At 40.9% G+C, this 19,407-nt stretch overlaps 1 protein-coding gene across 1 annotated transcript in view; it reads right to left on the minus strand.

Annotated features, from left to right (window-relative positions):
* The window catches only part of LOC104083022 (netrin receptor DCC-like), a gene marked incomplete at both ends in the record, with an annotated part of 137,257 nt that extends 119,227 nt beyond the window's left edge, over positions 1–18,030 (minus strand). The window contains one exon of the mRNA XM_009586365.1: positions 17,659–18,030. Coding sequence (XP_009584660.1) covers positions 17,659–18,030 — 372 coding nt within the window. The remainder of the gene's footprint in view (positions 1–17,658) is intronic.
* Between the last annotated feature and the right edge of the window lie 1,377 nt (positions 18,031–19,407).

Below are 19,407 nucleotides of genomic sequence, written 5' to 3' on the forward strand. Positions count from 1 at the left end.
TCTCCCATACTCGCAGCCTCCGAACAGCCCGGGTTTGTGTTATGCTGGCAGATAAGACATGGTAGAAAAAAACCTCATACCCTCTGAGAAACAGACTTTATAAAATTAATTTTACATCTCATTGCCTACTACACCACTACACTTTGGACTCATTCATCTCAGCAGTGCCAAATTACTCAGCACTTAATAAAAATTGTAAACTTCTTTAAAAAATTATAAAACCACACTCTAAACATATTGAGAAGTAGTTTTGCCCTCAAAGCCATCACTGAAGTAAGACATACCTTAAACTGAAGGCCTGTACTGGATTTCCCACTTTGAAATATTCTCCTTTGAAAACGTCCTATTATTTGTCCTACATGGTGACTCAAAGCTTTAACCATGAATCAGAAACATTGGCCCTAGGTGCTGCACACAGAGGGGGAAAAAACCATTCATCCCAAAGACAAGCAGTGGGGGTGGCATATAGGGAAACACTGCTTCTCTGGTGCTCAAAGGGACCTACGAGGAGGCTAAGCGTTTATTTCAGATTTACCACCAGAAAGAGTTTTTTGCTTTCACAACGTGGCTACAGGCTTCTTTTAAACCAGTGTCATGGTAATTCATGAGCTTTTGCATCTCCTGGGTCAGTCAGGACCTATGAGAAGTCAACTAGTATTCTCTCCTCCTTCTGCATCACCTGTTTTATTAGCAATACGCAGTGCTTCGAGCAGCAAGGGTGGTACAAAAATGTTCTACCAGCCACAACATCAGAGCATGGTCAAGTCTGTGCAGGTCCCAACCCACCCAGCAAACTCCAGGTCTCTTGTCCCTTCATGATGACAACATCAAGTAGCAAATTAAATCCTACTCTCGGGACTTAAATCATTCCACCATCTCCACCCGAGTCCCACCAAGTGATAAGTGCCACCCCACCACTGCTGTTACTAGTTTACATGTGCATAACAGAATGGTCTGCCTCTTAGTTTCACACTTTTAAAGTATATAGAAAGGACTGAACATTTATTTTTGACACTAAAGATATAACTCCTAACTTTTATAAAGAATTGTTTAGTCAGAAAGTATCATTTTTACACAACTGCTTAATCATGAAGAAAGATGCACTTTAAAAATATGCTCTCAAGAAGCATCGATATAAAGGCTTCCTTTGTTGACAGAGTACTTTTTGGTTTGCAGCAGAGAAAATACAGTCAGTAAACAAATTGCTACCTTTGGCAGCTCTGTTCTAACTTTGCATTTTCTTTTTAGATACTGAAGACATCATCCTTTCGCCAGGCTTCCGCCTAAAAATTCCTTCCATTCCTTTAAAGTCTCCTTTGCCCAACTCCAAGAATTTTTTTAAACTTCCAAACAATGAACCAGAAGCATCTTGCCGGGGCAAAGCAAGCCCGCATCCAGAGGATTCTTCTTGCACTAATAAGCACAGGCTATTGAAGCATTTCCTATTTAACTGGTACATACAAGAATTACCCCCAGGAAAAGGAAATGCAGAAAAATGTGCCTTTGCTCCATCGTTTGAGAAAAGCTTGAAAGAGCGATGTGCAGATCCAGCATCAGTTCCCATGCAGCCCCTCCTCTGCCAGTTATCACCCTGGAGAGCAAGGAGAGTCCCACGCCAACATGAAAATTTGGAGAAGCCCACGGCAGCCTGGATACCGGCTGCATTCCGGCGGCGTGGTGCAGAGCAAGCTCTCTGCTGTGAATCATACTCCTCCAGCACCGAGGGGGACAGACTTCTGCCTGCCCTTGCTGGTGAAGCACCCCCACGACAGCTTACCTCGGATTTTTAGCCCACACGCCCATCGGCTCAGCTTAGAGGGTCGTCCTTGGGTCCACGCTCCAGAACAGAAGTTTTAGGCTGTAGGACCATTAAACTGCAACAGCAATCGCGATGTCATTTCTGCCATAAAGTTAAGCAATCCACAGAAACAGCTTTAACTGGGTCCTCTTGGAAATAAATTGTTTCTCACCATGTACCCTTTTCTGGCCTCTTGTTATTGTCCTCCTGATATTCATGGTTTACTGGCTGGTTTTAATCATAATAAAATGAAACTCTGTTGAAAGGATAGCTGTGAACTTGGGACTGCCAGGCTATGGAGTGCTCAGTCCCGCCTGACATAATTTTTATTTGCCTAAAAGTTCTTTGGTGTTAACGTCTCCCTCAGTAAGTAGAGCCCATCCCACAGCGTAGAAGGGAAACTCATTGTTTGAAAAGTACTTAACGAACAAGCTCACAGGCTGAATCCAATTCCAGAAGCTGCATCCATAAACAATAAAGGATGAAGACACATAAAAGTGTTAAAGTTCAGGCTACAAATTCAGAGGATTAAAGGAAACATTTCAAGCAGAGATGGAAAGAAGATGAAAATAATTTTTTAAAAATTTCTTCTTCCATAAAAGAAATTGCTGGTCGCTTCCAATAGCACAGAAACATTTCCTCTGCATCTCAGAAACTAGCAAGAGTAAAGACAGATTGCAATGGAAATAAATTCATTTCAGTCAGCTGTGGATGCTGCCACTACTGTTTTTTATAAAATAAAAAAAATTTCATGTTTGATCAGAGTGTAACATGCCAATGGAAAAAAAAAATCTACACTCACCAAGCAAAACAGCTACTCATTAGTTCTGGTCCAAATTTAAAGAAACAGATTCTGGAAACAAGAACTTGAAGGAGAGCTTCATTTTCTTTTCTGCTTTCTCTCAAAATCAATTATTTCTAGTCTTACCAACTGTGGAAAAGGCTGAAACAAGTACATCTCCAATTCCAAAGCCAGACAACACGTAAAATGCATTCAGCCAGATTTCATATTTTAAAGCCAATTTCATAGCTTTTTGCTGTCCGCCAACGATTGCTCGATGTCTGAGGAAGCTCTACAGGAGGAGGTGCATGCTACTCGCAACAGGTAAACCTAACATTTTGCGCTGAGATTCCAGAGAGCTGCAAACTTTCTTGTCTGATTGGACGTTCCTGGAAGCATCCTATATATTTCAAACATTTCAAATGTTTACCTTCTAAATACCTAAAAATGTGACAGGGCACACACCTTCCATTCACTAATTTCAGGACTCTGTATATGCACGCTATCTGGATAAAGCGAGGCAAAAGAAACAGTTAAGCATTATGTCCCTATTCTGCCTCCCAAAAATAGCTAAAATATTCTGTCTTCCACAGTCCAGTTCAGAAATGCAGATCAAATCTGTCAAACAGATCTTGCTAGAGAGCAGACTGTATTCTTCTTTACTCAACAAGTCCATGTCCTTAATACCTTTTTTAAATCCCTAGTTAATTTAGATCTAGCCAAACACATTATTTTCCAAACGTGTGAAATATTCATTTCTGACTTCAGATCTTGCATGCCAGACACCAGCCCAGGTGAGCTTTTAGGACTGAATTATAAACTCATGAAAATAGAGTTTATAATGGAAATACTGACAGACTCTCAGCTTCAGCTACACTAGTGGGAACCACCGTAATAAAACGAATGCAATCACTCACCTCGTTTTACCAGATTTTATTGCTGTAGAGAAAATTAAGTAACTTAACATCTTGCTCTCCACTAAATTGCTTTTTCTTCCCCAGACTTTTTGGTGTGCCCTTTGTGATACCACTTACTTGTAAACATCCTCATTTTTGTCTGTGTATTAAAACACATGCATTTAGAGGCTTACATCAGGATTTTTCTCTCTATAGTGTTTAACTTCCTATCTGGCCACTTTATTCTGAATCTTATTCAAATTAAAGCAGGACTATTATGCAAGGCACAACAAGTTCAATCTGAGTAAAATCTGGGCAGGATTTTCTTTTTTGCATGAAAACAACAGCATAATAAATGCTAATCATTATAATCTTTTCAAAGTGAAAGCTTTTCAAGCGTATTTTTACACTTACGAATATAAAACATGCTTCCAATTTACATGCTAAAGGATTGCATAGAATCAGAGATTAGAGACGGAAGAGACCTATATGTCATCCCTTCAATCCCCTGTCAGTGCTGGATTGTATCATCTGCTGGTAAATATGGAATAAGAAGGTTTAAGAATTATACATTTTAGCTTGTAAACCCGTAATCAACGTATATCAATCACCGCACGCAGAGAAATTTGGAAACCTACTTTTCTGTACTGCTGCGCGTCAATCAAGTCCCAAACTAGCACATACATCAACTACTTCTCTTGGTCAGACATGGGCACCAACTAGGGTAGAGAAACCTGACCCCTTTTAATTAAATTGCTTGGATGATGTGTTTTATGAAACTTGAAGATTGACCCAGCTAATTTAAATCTCTCTCCCCTGTAGTGACACAGTGGCATCACAACTGACCTATTTCTCATTTGCCCAACAGAGGTCATCAAGGACAAATGAGAGGGTTGTAAACAGCTTTTCTCATCTTATTAAACATCACTTCAGAAACGTGTATAGATTTCAAGTAAGCAAGGTCAAGAAACCATTAGAAAGGTTAAATTGGAAACAAGAGAGCATGCAAGGTGGTCACAAGATTGTTCCAAGTCAGAAAATTAAATTAACCTAAAGAAATCCCTGAAGGTGACTACATCTTCATTACTTTTATCAGAGACAAAAATAAAATCAAGAAATAGCAGAAGACCTATTGAAGAAAAAAAAAAAAAAAGATGCAAAGCACCAGCTACCTAGAAAGCCATGCCAGTTTTGAATGCCCCCCCATCACCATCTGATCATGTTTGTTCAATGTTTCATGTTCACTTTTCATGAGCAATTGCTGCAGTTTTACCAGTACGGCTGTCAGCATAAAGCAAACAAATCACATGGAGACACATTTTCAAATCTGCTGCATTTGTATTCATCTTCAAATGCATTGCACGCTCATCCAAAACAGGGATCAGAAGAATACTGCAGGCAAAATAGCACTGAGACATCTAAAGAATACGCTTACTCAGAACTTGGTCAGCTCAACTAGAAAGAGCAAGCCAAAACCACTCTGCAGGACCCACTTAAGCAAATAAAGTGGTATAGATGACTAAGCTGTCATCACAAAATGTACTTTAGTACCTAAAATGAGACTGCTGAGTATATCCCAGAGCCTTGCTGCTCTGGCTGACCCAGCTCTCTGAACACCTAATGAGTTTATGCTCCTTGAGATAACGAAAATTCACAGAACCACCCACTTTTCCAGGCACGCAAGGAAACATCTGACAGACTCCAATGTGCTCTACAGTCACTTTCATTAAAAATGTGTAAAAACGGGCCCCACTCTGAGCTCTTGCAAACTGGCATTTTTGGCTAGACTGTGTTGCAGTTTCACAGGAAGGATAACAGAGAGATTCTCCTGGAGAATGGATGCCACGGGTTTACACCCCTCCACCAGAATGGATCTGAAACTCAAATCTCCCCTTTCATTTGCAAGGCCTTCAACAAAATAAACATGGCTACTTCTTCCTCTAATGATGCTATAAACGAGAACGATCATTCCACCTATGCCCAAGTGCTTGCTATTTTAAGTACAGAAGGTAGTTTCCACTCTGGAGCCCGGTAACGGAAGGAGATGAGACTGCAGACACGTTCCTCCTCAGCCGACGTTGGCATTCAGTACGCCAGCTCCTACAAATCTCACTCTTTGGTATTTAATTCTCCCCATTCCCTGTAAATGACACTTAGGATCCAATTCATCATTATAAATGCTATTCCAAGAGCCAGATCCCTTAACATTCAGGATACGCAGGGTGAGCAATTTAAAGTCTAGGTTCGCTGTGAACTCCAGGTATTACATCCAACTACTCCAAACTACAGGACGCCAAGCTTGAAATGTAAATATCAAATTATGCTGAACTGCTCATGGTTAAGAAAAGAACACATTTCAGCAAATGTAGCCAAAGCATTTCCAGAAAAATAGCTCTTTGTTCTTCCATAATCTTATAAGATAACACAGCTATAAAACTACTCATTTTTACTGGCTTTACACTACAGGCTTTTTTCAGGAAAAAGTCCTGATTGTTTATTCTATATCAGACATGCATGCAAGATGTCTACATTTTAACCCCTATAAGTAATACCTGCACTACATATTGCTGGGAAGAAGAGTTTCAAGAAACTCCCTATCACATATAGTGTTAAAGTACATACAAATACCCTTCACTTCTTTCCTGCCATAAGACACTAATGACACTGCTGTTGGATCAACGTGTACAACCTGTACAACCAACTAAGCAACAAAAACAGTAAGATATTTAGGAAGATGAGGTATATGTCAGTTTAACCAAGTTTATTTCGTCCAGAAAAAGTAAGAGTAAAGATGAGGGGTCCGAGCAAGAGGTTCAACAGATTTTTAACATGTGTTAGATTGTAATTAAAGAAATTATGATCCCTCTATTCTTCATGGTCATAAGTAGAAGGATTAGATCAGATTCCTTAATATTAGATGTAGGCTGGACATCAGAAAATGTTAAGCGTACTGAAACAAAGGCAGGCTATGTAAGGCTCATTATGAGCCCTGTAATACCTGGAGCACCATGCAGAAGGACAAGCGCAGCTTCTCCAGCTTTTGGTGCCCATCACCATCTCAACGGAGGGCCTGATCCTGCCTGCATGGACGAGGCATGCTGGGACGACCCGCCGTGCAATAAGTATCAAGGGGAGAAAGGCAGATTAATGTCTCCCTCCCACCGAGCTAAGGAATGAGAGAGGCACCCGGCTCCTGCGTGCTGTCAGGGCTGAGCAGACACGCACAGGATGGAGCAACCAGACACCGAGGAAACGCAGAGGTCAAAACTGCCGCAACTTTGGGCTTTAATTGCCTCCACGGTCCGACAGCAACTGAGCAGGAATTTCAGGGCAGCAAATTTAAACGTCAGCATCTAAATAGGAGCGAGTCTTCCTTTTTTCTTTATTGCTTTTTTTATCTATTCTTTATTTATTTTCCCCAGTTGTAAAGCTAGGGTAAGTATTGCTTCGGATAGCATTATTTCTGTTTCTGCAAAAGATTTTGTAGCAATAGGCTGACAAATACATCTGAAGCACTTGTATACCACACCAAGAAAGGCTCACAGGAAACCCAGGAGGACTTCAACCTCTGCAAATTCAGGCATGAGAATTGCTACTTCCAGAGAACAAAAAAAGATCCTAAAGAAGAGAAATTTTAAACCGTAATTTTTAAATGGAAAAAGCCCAGAGCCCTTGGAAACATAGATCATATAACTGGAAGTGAGGAAGCCTGGAGGCACGAACCATGCAGTGGTTCGAGCTCCATGGCCCTGCTCGGACCCAGCAGCAGCCCAGCCTGCCCTGCCAGCCGGGAGCAGGAGACCGGCCTCAGGCAGGGGATTTGTTCACATCAGCAAAGGAGAATGCTCCTAAATGAAAACTACCTTCAACAGACTGAACTTGAAGCTGACAGTGCCGGGAACTAAATGCAGGTAGGTCCTTCTTCATTCAAATGACTGCCACTGGAAGATGGACTGAGGGAGGAGAAGAGGAGACACTAAAAAACCAGCAAAGAGTAAAAAGGCTTTCAGTACACCTCAGACAAGCAACAGGGCCTGGGAAGGTGAGAATCAAAGGCTTTTTCGCATTAAAATTACTGCATCAGTTATCACCTGTTCTATCACAGCAGCCCCAAGAACACAAGCAACTTGAAAGGTACTTTTATATCAGGAAAAAATCCAAAAAAGTTAATTTATACCCCAAAAGAAATTAGATGTCAAGCATTTGTTTCCAGGCTTAGACCATTATACCCCAACAGCACCTTTGTCCTGCACGATAGAGGACAAAGTGATGACGCTAAGAAAACTGAGGATTAATTTCCAGAAAAAAACATCCTGACGGATCTATTAGACAGTAGGACACAGTCCCATAGGACACCATAGGAGTCTTATCACTTAGGGCTTGTAAAACCAGAATAGGGTGATGATCAGCAAACATAGTATGGGAACAATCCTTTCCTGGAAGGTAAACTGGCCAGATAATCTACAGGCCAACAACCATCTCCAGTGCCTGTGATCTATTACACCCCATTATTTTAATTCACTGAAACTGCATGGCCTCACTAACAAAGGCTGCCCCTTTTTCAATCCAATCTCCTCAAGTTCAGTCTAAGTAAATCTCTGCCAGGCACTAAAAACAAAAGCAAAACCTTTTTCCTAAATGAAATTTGCTAATTAAAGCCACGTTTCTATGCAGCACAAGGATAGGAAGAGCAGGAATTGCAGTGGCATGCATTCCCGCTGAGCATTTCTCAAAAGCCCAATACTGGAAGGGAATACAGTGCAGAAAAGACAGCATTTCTGTTGTCACTTCACACCCAAAAGGAGAATTGCAGGTCTCAAACACTTTATTACTCTGGAACATCACCCTCCTACAGGTTGATAAACTCAAGAAATTGAAAATTATGAAAGAATCAGTGTGTTGACATAAATTTCATAATTTTAGCTACTGATTTTCAAACTTCCATTTGTTTGAGCAAAATAATTTCTGGCTCACTGATGTCCATTTTAAAAAACTACAAAAGTTCCATTTTTATCCTAGCTATTTAGGTGTTTTAAGTACCAGCAATCTTGAGCATGAAAATATGGGATTGCAAAAGGCAGGCATTCCCCTGGCAGGGTTGCTACCATCAGTGCTTTGCTGCCCTTCGCTGTGCTGCAGGAGCTTGCAGAAGAGCAGCCAACAAAACCAGCATAACACCATGAACAGGAATAAAGGCACATCCACGCTGTGCAGTCGAGAGACACCAAGCACGACGAACAGGAGTACTGAGCAACAGCCTCGGTCTTGGAAGAGGCCACATACAATACAGAATAAAAAACTTGCTTCTGTCCAAAGATATCTCCTGCTTCAATTGTAAAAGGTAAGAGACACAGGTGGCAGGCAAGAGAACAAGTAGCAAGACAATACTATGCAGCAGAAGGAGTATCGCTTCAGAGTGCTTGCTTCAGCGTTGTCTCCACATTCACACGTCTTACTGCAAAGGAGGGTGTTAAGGAAGGACTGCAGCACATGGGTGGACACAAAATACATGCAGTTACAATTTAAGCTTGCAGCACTGTAGATGTCCAGCCATCTCCCTGGGGGCACCTTCCCAGCAGAGCTCTAATCCCCGGCTACACAGCATCCCAGCAACACAGCTCGTGGGGAGGAACTGCCCAAGCCAAGAGAAGATGATAGCACTAAGCAACTGGAGAGGCAAAACAGGATAAAACATGGTGTCCTGGTACAGGGAAAGACATTTAGGACAGGCAGTCAAAAGCACAAGCTTGCTGAATACCTCCCCCTTTGCTCTGCTGAGAGTGGAAGACAAGCACATAAAATAGTAAATCTGGCTGAAAGCATCTGTTACCCAGCACTGGGTTTCTGCTCAGTCCTCAGAGGGGAGGAGAGGGGAACACAGAGCAGAGCCTTGATGGTTATGAATCCAGAAGCACCTTTGCTGGAGTGACAGAATGGGAGCCAGCACCTGAGTGTGCCTCCACCCACTGCCTCGGGGGTCCCAGAGGACTTGCAGCATTAATGCAGATGAACAGATAGCTTTTTATTTTTGTTTTAAATATTGAGTTAATTATTCCTCCTCCTGACAGAAAGCGTACCCAAGAGCAACGCACATGGATACACATCAAGAGACGTGTGATGGGAGCAGTCCTCGGGAGTCTGCTGCTCCCAAGTCACTCACTACAGTAATTTTAAAGTCCACAACAAAAGTAAAATTAAAAGCTGATAAAAGTGTTTCTGCCAATTATTGTGTTGGTGTTCAAGTACTTGAATGTAAGGTAGAATATTAACAAAAACACATATCTTCAGACATGGCCTACTTCTTCACTCACTGTTTTAAAACGAGTGGAACATTACAGTGAAACGTTATGGTGGAGCTATTCCCAATTCACACTGGCAGGGGGAGCAGGTCAGTCTGTTTAATGGAAAGGTATAGTGCTAGAAAGGTTGATTTTCGGGGGGGGGGAACCACACCCAAACAAACAGGAAAGTAAAGAGTAGGAAGGTGTGTACAGAGAGTTGAAATAGAGAATTGAACGAAGGCCAGAACTGTGTGTTAATTGAACACCGTAGGGGCTGTCACAGACATACTTCTTTTTGCCCTCATGTCCAAGGGACACCCAAGTCGTGAATTCTTAAGACATCTGAAGAGACTTGACTTCTAATAATTTTTTTTATTGCAAAATAAAATACCTGTTTAAGTAACCGTAGTATTTTTGTTACCTTTAATATTTAAGTAGCATGTTTAAAGTGAAGGTTAAGCAAAATATCTGATTAGTTGTACTGTATCTAGACTATACTATAACTTAAATAATAACCAATATATAATGCTCAGCCTTCTCTACTTGTTGCCATTTGGGGCCACTTTCTACCTGATTCTTCACCCAACAGGCTTTGGTGACTGGCTCCAGATACTCCAAAGCTGCTTTATTCCTTCTACCTGTTCAGAATGAAGAATTTGGTATTTTCAGTGATGGGCAGAAGTTGGCTGCCACGTTTCTCTTGGCACTAGAAGTCAGTAGATATGTATCATGAAAAGCTGCTAATTCTTTTCAAAACCACATAGTGCGTAGTGGTAACTGTGATTACGAAGAACAACCAGTCACCAAAAGGAGCCAGTTACCTTATTCCTGAATTTTTACTGGAGTGGATATTCAGGATACAAGTGTTCTGATATTCAATGGTCAATTAAGTATCCAAGTAATACAAGCAGGAGTATTTTGCCTTCTTCCTAAGTTAAAGTTACTCTCAAGGAAGTAAAACCATCACCTACAGCTCTTGTGTCCTGCAATGAGAGATCCCATCACAGCTCCCCAGGGCAAAGCAGAGCACCCTGCGGCAGCTCTGTGTAGGAGGCACCTAGAGGAGCCACTTAAGTTCCACAAGACTAAAGGTAGGGCAAATGTCTAGAGGCATCAAGGATGTAACTCAACCTGTTGCACACAAGTGCCCATACAGAACAGAAACCTTTCCCATAGCTTTTCACCTTATATAGTCAAAGCAATAGCCATGAACAATGTTGAAAATTACCATTTAAAGGGAAAAAAAAAAATCACCTCAAAAGGACAACTACCTTACTAGATAATAAACCTTTATTCAGGGTTTTTTTAGTTGCCTATCTCCCTGCACCCCCGTTTACATCAGAGAAAGTAGGTGCATCTTATGCACAAGACAGCAGAAAAAAATTGGGATCAAAATAGAGTGGCACGTAAAGAGTCAAGTATTTACCTGATTTCCTGATCTTTCCTTTCACATTTGCGATTTGTTTTTAAATACAAAGGTGCTAATGAGCTTTAACAGCATGACAGAGCATACGTTTGTGCATGAGTGATGCATGTGGATCTTTCAAATACAACAAAGGAACATTAAGCAGCGATAGCACAGAGCGAGCACTTGGGAACTGTCCGTTCCATTAAGCAAAAAAACCTATTAAGCACTATAGGTCATCAAGTGATGTAAAAAGCAGTCCCATAGGCATATACTATTATGGCATGTAGCAAAAAGAAAAGAGAAAAAAAAAGAAAATTAAATCAGCTAGCTAGTTCTTAAACACTGAACTTAACCAGTTCCTGATAGAGTCCCAACTGGTGCTCCATGTACTAGTACGCAGTGTGCCATATGTATTTATATAAAATAGAAACGTAAAAAGGCATGCTGGAGAAAAACCTGTTGGCCAAAAGTTCATAAACGTCCATCTGTTTTGCTGAATTCACTGTCAAGGAGCGATACTTTTAATCTAAGTTTTCCAGCTATAATGTCTGTTCTACAGAATTATTAAGACTTGCTTTTTTTTTATTTATTTTGCCATTTATCAAGAAAATCAATTTTTGGAGCTCCAAAATGGGTTTGGGAGAGAAGTGGTGTTTGTTTTAGTTTTGCTCACTACTTTTATTATGGCTTATGAATTCACATTAAATAGCCTAAAGTCTCCTGTGATTAGGAATCAAAAAAGGTAGGAATAAAAAAAGATTAAGTCAGTATTGGCTAATTTAAGCTGTTATAAATCAAGCTATACCTCCCAAACAATTAATTTCTGAAAGTAATTTTCTTCCTCTACATAAAAGAAAATGACTATCATAGATCCAGGGAATGAGAAATATGCAACACTTTAGACTACGTTTTGTTTACTCTGTGCAATACAGTATTTCCTAAACCTTGGTATAGCAGGTTTCCTGTGTTTATCCCATAGTTTCTTCTAAGTGATACCTCCTTGTGTCACTTCAAATGATTCAATTTTATCCTTAGTTCATTAAAATCCAAAAATACTGGTAGGCAATAGTATCTAACATTATAGTTCAAAATTTCTTAGCCATTCCACGTGCACTTAAGTAGATCTTTTAAAATTATCAGTGGATTTACAATTTTCTAAAAATAATTTAGTGTTACAGCTTCATTGTTTTCCTAAATGGGGATCAAAATTTCTTCACATCTACAAGATTTTAACCTTGGGTTCAACAGCTGTCCTAGCAACTGAAGTCTGGCAGTGCTGTTACAGAAACAGCAATATAGCACAAGGCGCAATCACAATAAATGCAGGGATGTAATTTTTAAGTAATTTTTCTCTTTGGAAACTGCTGGTGTTCTGTCTAGACAAGTACACAGCAAAGTTTTGATTCTTCCCAGCACAACTATAAAACACTTCTTGGATTTTTTTATTTTTCTAATACTGAGGAAGCAACCTGATGAAACACCGTGGCATGAGCGGCAGTCTCATGTTCAAAGCTGAGGGACACACTGATGGTGTCAAACGCCATCTAAAAATATCTTTTAGATCATTTAAAGCTCTTGAAGAAATAAGCTGCTGCTTGGCTGACATTTTTTTGGGAGCATATGGGCAGACTTTCAGCTGAAGGAGAAATATGACAAATCTTTTTTGTTTATTCCGAGGTACTTGCTCAACACATACAGTTTAGTTGCAGAATAAACGTGGTTGCAACAGCAATTTACAAAGTCCCCTCTTTTTTCTTCCCTGGATGTTAACCTCCAGAACAACACTTCTCCCCAAACCCAGAAAGTTCCTTCTGCAACAAAGGAGAAGTCTAGTGAGGCTACACGTAAGGTGCCATCTTGTGACACCCGCCATAACACCACGTGAATAGCCTTTCAGGAGCTCAAAGGGCAGCACTGGCCAGCTGCACGTCTCCACTGGCTTCATCAGACACGAAGTATTTTCAACTTCTTTGACAAAGTGTCTCTCACCTATTCTTGTTCTTAATGGTCTCTTCAGCCTACAACAAACTTACACAGTACATTTGAAACACTGAAGGTGTGTATTCTGCTTAGGTTCAAGCAAGATTAAACTTCCCCATAGTCCTTCCAGGGACACTCCACATTTGCTTTTTATTATCTTTAAACAGCAGAATGGAGTCAACTTTGTTATCTTACCAAAGGGACACCAGCTAGGTGGGGTTTTGTTGGGTGGGGTTTTTTTTTTCCTCCCCCCAAAGTAACCTCTGATTTCAGGCAGGTCTGAATCAGCAGCAATATAAAAGTGCAAGGAATGTAATGCTGAAAGTCTATACGGGTTAAGGAAGACCAATTTCTTGAAGAAAAAAAACTAATTCAAAGGCACTTAAATGTACAAATGCTACACTCATGAATTTAGAACCATACAATCACAGGATGGTTTGGGTTGGAAGGGACCTTTAAAGGTCATCCAGTCCAACGCCCCTGCACAGAGAGCAGAAACATATTCGTTGACACACAGCCCACACTGACAACTGATAGAATATTCAGGTGAACTATATGGATATACACTGTTCCTGCAGTCTCTAGACATCTACTATTGGTGATTACGAAAGCCAGGACATTGGTCTAAATGCGTCTAGAGCTGTGATGTAGCTTATCTGTTATTTGATTCAATTTTTTTTACAAGAAAAAAGTTATTGTAAATAATTCACAGCATAAATAATTTTCTAGTTATAAATCATCACGACCACACACAAAAAATTCCAATCTCATCACGTCAGAGAGCTGCTCTTCACCAAGGGGCTGGATGCTGAAGTGCAGGAATTTCCCTATAAAGCAACCTTGGATTCTGCTTTTTATTGTCCTCTGAAAGACCAACGTTTCAGATTAACAGTAAAGCCAGAACCTTTGAAGGACTGATCCTGCAGTAGTCTATAAATAGAGACATAAGACAGAGTAGTGTGGTTTCTATCTGAAATCCTACCAATTACTACAAATACCAATAATCAGTAGTCTGTTAAATTGGGAGTTTTAATAAGATGCTGGAGAAGGAAGCAGCTCTTGGTTTCTCTCCAGTGCTCACATTTCCATGTCAGCCTGGAACACTTTTACAGCTGGAGCACGTCGGGGCCATAAGGACCCTTGAGAAGTTCTTAGAAACGGTGTATTTTCCTGTACATGGCAGGCTTCATGCATAAAATTCTCAACTGATTAAAAACAGTTTTCATTTGCTACATTTTCTTTATTGAAAGCACTTTAAGCCATGAAAGTGTAAGGGGAAGGGTTTTAAAAGGGCAATATACTTTCAGTACCCCTGAGCAGCCTGTTCCACACGGAGTTGACTGTTACCTTTTAGCGGCGACTGCTTTATTGACTGTTAATGCTTTAAAAAGCGTGGTGAAATCACGTTCAGAGTCTTTACTGCGAGAAAGATATATGCCCCTTATGCATACCAGTGGTTTGGCAATTTTAACCTCCAAACACATAAATGTTGATGTATACTATGTTGCCAAACACTGCGGTAAGTACTTAAAATGCTGTGAACAGACCTATAGTTTAAAAGTGACACTATCCAAGATTAGATTGTAATTCAGTGAATGAATCTCTTCCTAAAACCTGCCTGAAATATTAAAGCTTGTGATCCTTCCTTTAAAATCTTGCAAGAATGAAATCTTGCACAGAAATGGGAGACTAAGTGAAATGAGGATATGTCCTGTTGACATGAACACAATCTTCCACTCATCAGGACAGTGCAATCACACATACCATCATCATCTCCCTTGGACGAGAGCATCAGGCTGTCCAGAAAGAGTCTGCTTAGCAGCGATACCTCGTACATCATACAACAGATCAGAAGGATTCAGTTTTCAAGTGTTCTAATACTAAACATAGCTCTATCCTATCCCAATCCTCATCTCTGTAAAAGGAGGCTTTTCTGAACATGGGAAGTTTATCTGCTTTGCCAAGCAATGATTAACACAACATACTGGAGAGCAAGACCTTTATTTCTACTTTGCCCTCTTTCCAAAAACACGTTTCCATCTGCCAGTGTCTTAAGTCAATGATGTTCTGCCAGCATTATACAGCGACTCCCTCAAAAACAAAAACATCCACAAAAATTCTGCTTGCTCAGGAATACGTGTCCTTCAGAGAGCAAAATACCATTGTGCTTGAAGAACTGGCTGCCAATTTTAAATGCCATACACCTTACATTCCTCCTTATAATATGAACCATTTTCATACAATCAAAAAAAAAAAAAAAAAAAAATCAGAATCACCAAGGTCAGAAGGCCCCTGCAGAGATCACCCAAGTCCAGCGGCCTGCAGAAAGCGGGGGCAGCTACCAGCATGTTGTGCTGGGTTGTGTCCAACTGGGTCTTGAATATCTCCAAGATGGAGACTCCACAGCATGCCTGGGCAACCCATTTCACTGTGCGATCACCCTTACATCAGAAAAATACTTATGTTTAAACAAATTTCCAGTATTTCAGTTTGTGTGCATTGCCTCTTGTCCTTTTCGCTGCCTTTCCAATTAAGAAATCTTTATCATTCTTCCAGTTTCAGCCAAATTGTTCTTGAACAGAGTAAGTCCTGTCCTCCCCCTCCAAACTTCCCACCATCACTGCAGGGACATGAGATCAGGACCTGCCATGCAAAGCACAGGTTTTCCTATGAAAAGCTCAAAATTACAGAGCTGGGCACAGCACAACAGGGAACACTCACATATGTGCATTCACTTAAAAAGAATAATTGGAGTGATTTTATTAGTTAGTGGTTGCCAACTACCAAGATCAAGGCCAAGTAACAGCTTGAACTGGCAAAAAGCCCTACTTGGCAAAGTGCAGCTCTGCAGGCTCCCTCCGAGGGTGGCTTGATAACAGAATGACCGATTTCTTTGCATCTGTGGGGCTCTCCATCACTTTGGGTAGGAATCATAGCACAGGAGTACATACACTGCTGAGGATGTGAGGTTAAATGACCAGAGATTCAGAGAGAAAAGTAGCAGGGAGGAGGCAGATTGGAAGAGAGCCGAGACTCTTATTACCTGTTTTAATTGGGTACCATGAGAAAACATGCCTCTTCTAGCTGGTAGAGAAGGATTTGGAGGAGGGAAAGCGATCTTCAGTTCAAGGGACCTTAAGACTGGAAAAGGCACCAAGTTCATGAGGGACACCGGAAAGACCAGCTGAGAAGAGAGCTGCCTGGACTCCCTCCCAGTATAACTGGTGAGAGGTTAGGAAGACACAGGATGGCAAAAAGTTGTAGAGCTCCTGGCCTGAACTGGATCGAACTTCAGTTTTATTTTACATCCTCGTGTTGTTCAAGATGTGGCAGGACAGCAAGACTAGGTAGTGCATAGACTGGATGCCCGGAGACCTGGAGGAAAGCACATCTCCCCCTGACAGGCTGTGTGAGCATAGCCAGCTAAGACCGAAAGCTTTGATACAGTCTGCCTTTTAACTCTTCCTTAATGTAAACACAAGCTGCTCCTTCACATAACCAATGCGTCTGAACAAACTCATAGCTCACCTATGCACTAAAGGCTACAAGTGTCAATCTTCTCCGCAGCATAAAAGAATATTTTATCCTCCTTTCCCAAGGTTACTAAGTTAGCACCTGTGGATGGCTGCTCAACCCTTGTCAAGGGAAGGCAACCAGGGCATTCTTAATAGGTCTAAGTTAGAGCAATCAGCAACACACAGTAGCTCCATCTAGACAGAAACATACGGAGAGAATAAAAAAAGCATCCTCTTAGAACTGGCAAAATTCTTAAATAATGATCATAAAGAAAATTATTCTGAACTCTAGCACATTCTAGTTGGTACTAGTTACCAAGTGATTTGAGGTTTCTTTGTGCCTTTTATTTGAAGGATTTCCAAATATTTTTTTCCCCAGTGATTAGATGATTAAGGACTCACTACATCCTTCTACAGGCTGACGAAGAGGCAAAAAGACCACTTTAAAACTTCAGACAAACATCTTGTACAAAGGTATTTGTTAAGTCAGTGAGAAGCCATAAGTGTTCTCAGACGCCTGGTAACAAACGTCTGTTCCTTCTGCCCTTTACCGACACAAGTGCTTTAAAGGAAACACAAAGAGGCTGCCAAATTCAGTAACCTGCACAATGAGTTCTTGTCTATGAAAAAGTTCCTAAACCATAAAAATTCGTACATTCAGTGCCCTATTGAAGTTTGGCGCTTTTTTTTGTGATCTTCAATTCATCAGAAAAGCAGTTAATTTCCAGCTTCAGAGGTTCATCTATTTTGAAGACAATAAATATGCAGCAAATAACTCACAGCAACAAAGAGGTGATTAGACATATTTAAACAAGAATAATACCTTGTCAGAAATAAATTACTGTCGCAGAAGTGTCATATCTAGCTTTATTTCTTTTGAAGAGGGTGAAAAAAAAGAAAAGCCACAGTAGATTTTTTGCTCTTATTTTTAAAAAAAAAAAGCAGCTTTTCACAAACAGTATTTTCAGCAATCCAAAAGGTAGGAATGTTTCTGCCTACCTGCTACCATGACCTTAGCAGTCCGACTGATGATAGCTCCAATGCCTTCTAGAGATGCTTCACACTGGTAGAGACCTTCATCTGGCTTGTGGTGCCTGGAGTGGACTATGTTTTGTATCAAGAGTGATCCGTTGGCCAGCTGCTGCCTCCTTTCATCTACTGCCAGGTTTAAGAAGGCTGCATCTTTCTTCCATTTAATAACTGGGGCTCCTTGATCTGATTCTGCTATGCAGTTCAACAGCACGTTGCTTCCACGCATGGTGACAGCATCTGAAGGCTCAACCAAGAACTTCAATGATGTAAAAGTCTTAATCTGTGAACCTGAAACAGCAAAGCCATAAGAGACACAGAGTAAATATTGGTTATATGTTTCTACGGAGGAAGAAACATACTATATTAGATACAGAAACTCAATATAGGGAACCCCCAGAGGCACAATAGATATGGCTGGCAAATACTGTAAGAAATTAAGCTATGTTTCTCTGCAAATTGTTAACACACAAAAAAACCCAAGCATAAATTATATTTTTGTCCCACCACTACAAAAACAATATTTGTAGATAAAGAGATCTTTTATATGTAAGACATGGAAATAAAGCAAAGCTAAAAAACTGTACAACTATATACAGCTCAGTTGGAGATTAGCATAAAACCACCATACCTCTTGAGGTTTATCTGGAGAATTTAATTGCTTACAGGACCTACTCTGGCCGCATGCACCGAGATGCATTTCAGTGTGACAAGCAGTATGAAAATAGCATCGGGCCTCGCTTTGTTTGCTGTTAGCAAACAAGTGGGAGGAAAGCATGCAAGAGTGCAGCCTGCCCATCTATCAGAAACAGTGCCAAAACCTCAAACCTGGTGGATCTTCTTCCACCTCACCAGAAGAACGTTCTCCTCACTACCAACTAGTCTGACCACTGCTCTCCAGCTGGCAGCAAGAGAAAAACCACGCCAGCACGTCCTTTGTATAGAGAAGAGGCAGGGAGGTGTTGAGTGCCAGCTCTGCAAGCTGCACACCATCCCTGCCACGGCCCTGGAGACCTGAGATTTCCACCTGCTGCAAGAGCAGAGGCCAAGTTCCTATGTGTCACTTCAGTAACAGGACGCCAGTCAACTTTGTGTAGTTACGCGATAAATCAGGCTGTAAAGGCAGAGGGAGACGCTCTCAGAGCGGAGCTACAATATGAAGTCTGCTAAAGAGTAGAGAAATCATTAAAAACGCTTAAGAACACGTGGATGCAGTTACATCAAAGGGCACAACTCAAACCAACATTAAGTGGTCCTTTTTCTCTACTGCATCAAGCATTTTCTAATTATTATTATAAACGGGCAAAGCACATACAACTTGTACTTTTAGACAACACAGTCTTCTCAAGTCTCAGTGACTATACTTGAGTGAGAAATTACCAGAGTAGTTTCTACTAGATCATAATAAAATGAAAGTTTCTGACACATGACTGGCTTGCCTATCCCACCCTGCCCGGCACCTCCGAGTGCTTCCAGGTTCAGATACAGCCCTCTGGCTCCCAGACAGACAGGCTGCTCCCCGACCTCCACCAGACTCCAGGCCAGCGATAGCGCTGCCCTTCTGCACTCCAGTGCATGGGGAACAGCATTTTGAAACAGCTGCTATGAATGCAAAAATGGCTTTTTTTCTTCTTCATCATCAAACAAATCCTTTTACCTCGTTAGAGCAAATGAAAACAAAAGCTTATGTGATAAAAAGATTCAAAAAGCCTTTTAGTC

Source organism: Fulmarus glacialis, unplaced genomic scaffold, assembly GCF_000690835.1.
Source record: "Fulmarus glacialis isolate BGI_N327 unplaced genomic scaffold, ASM69083v1 scaffold3261, whole genome shotgun sequence".
NCBI lineage: Eukaryota > Metazoa > Chordata > Aves > Procellariiformes > Procellariidae > Fulmarus > Fulmarus glacialis.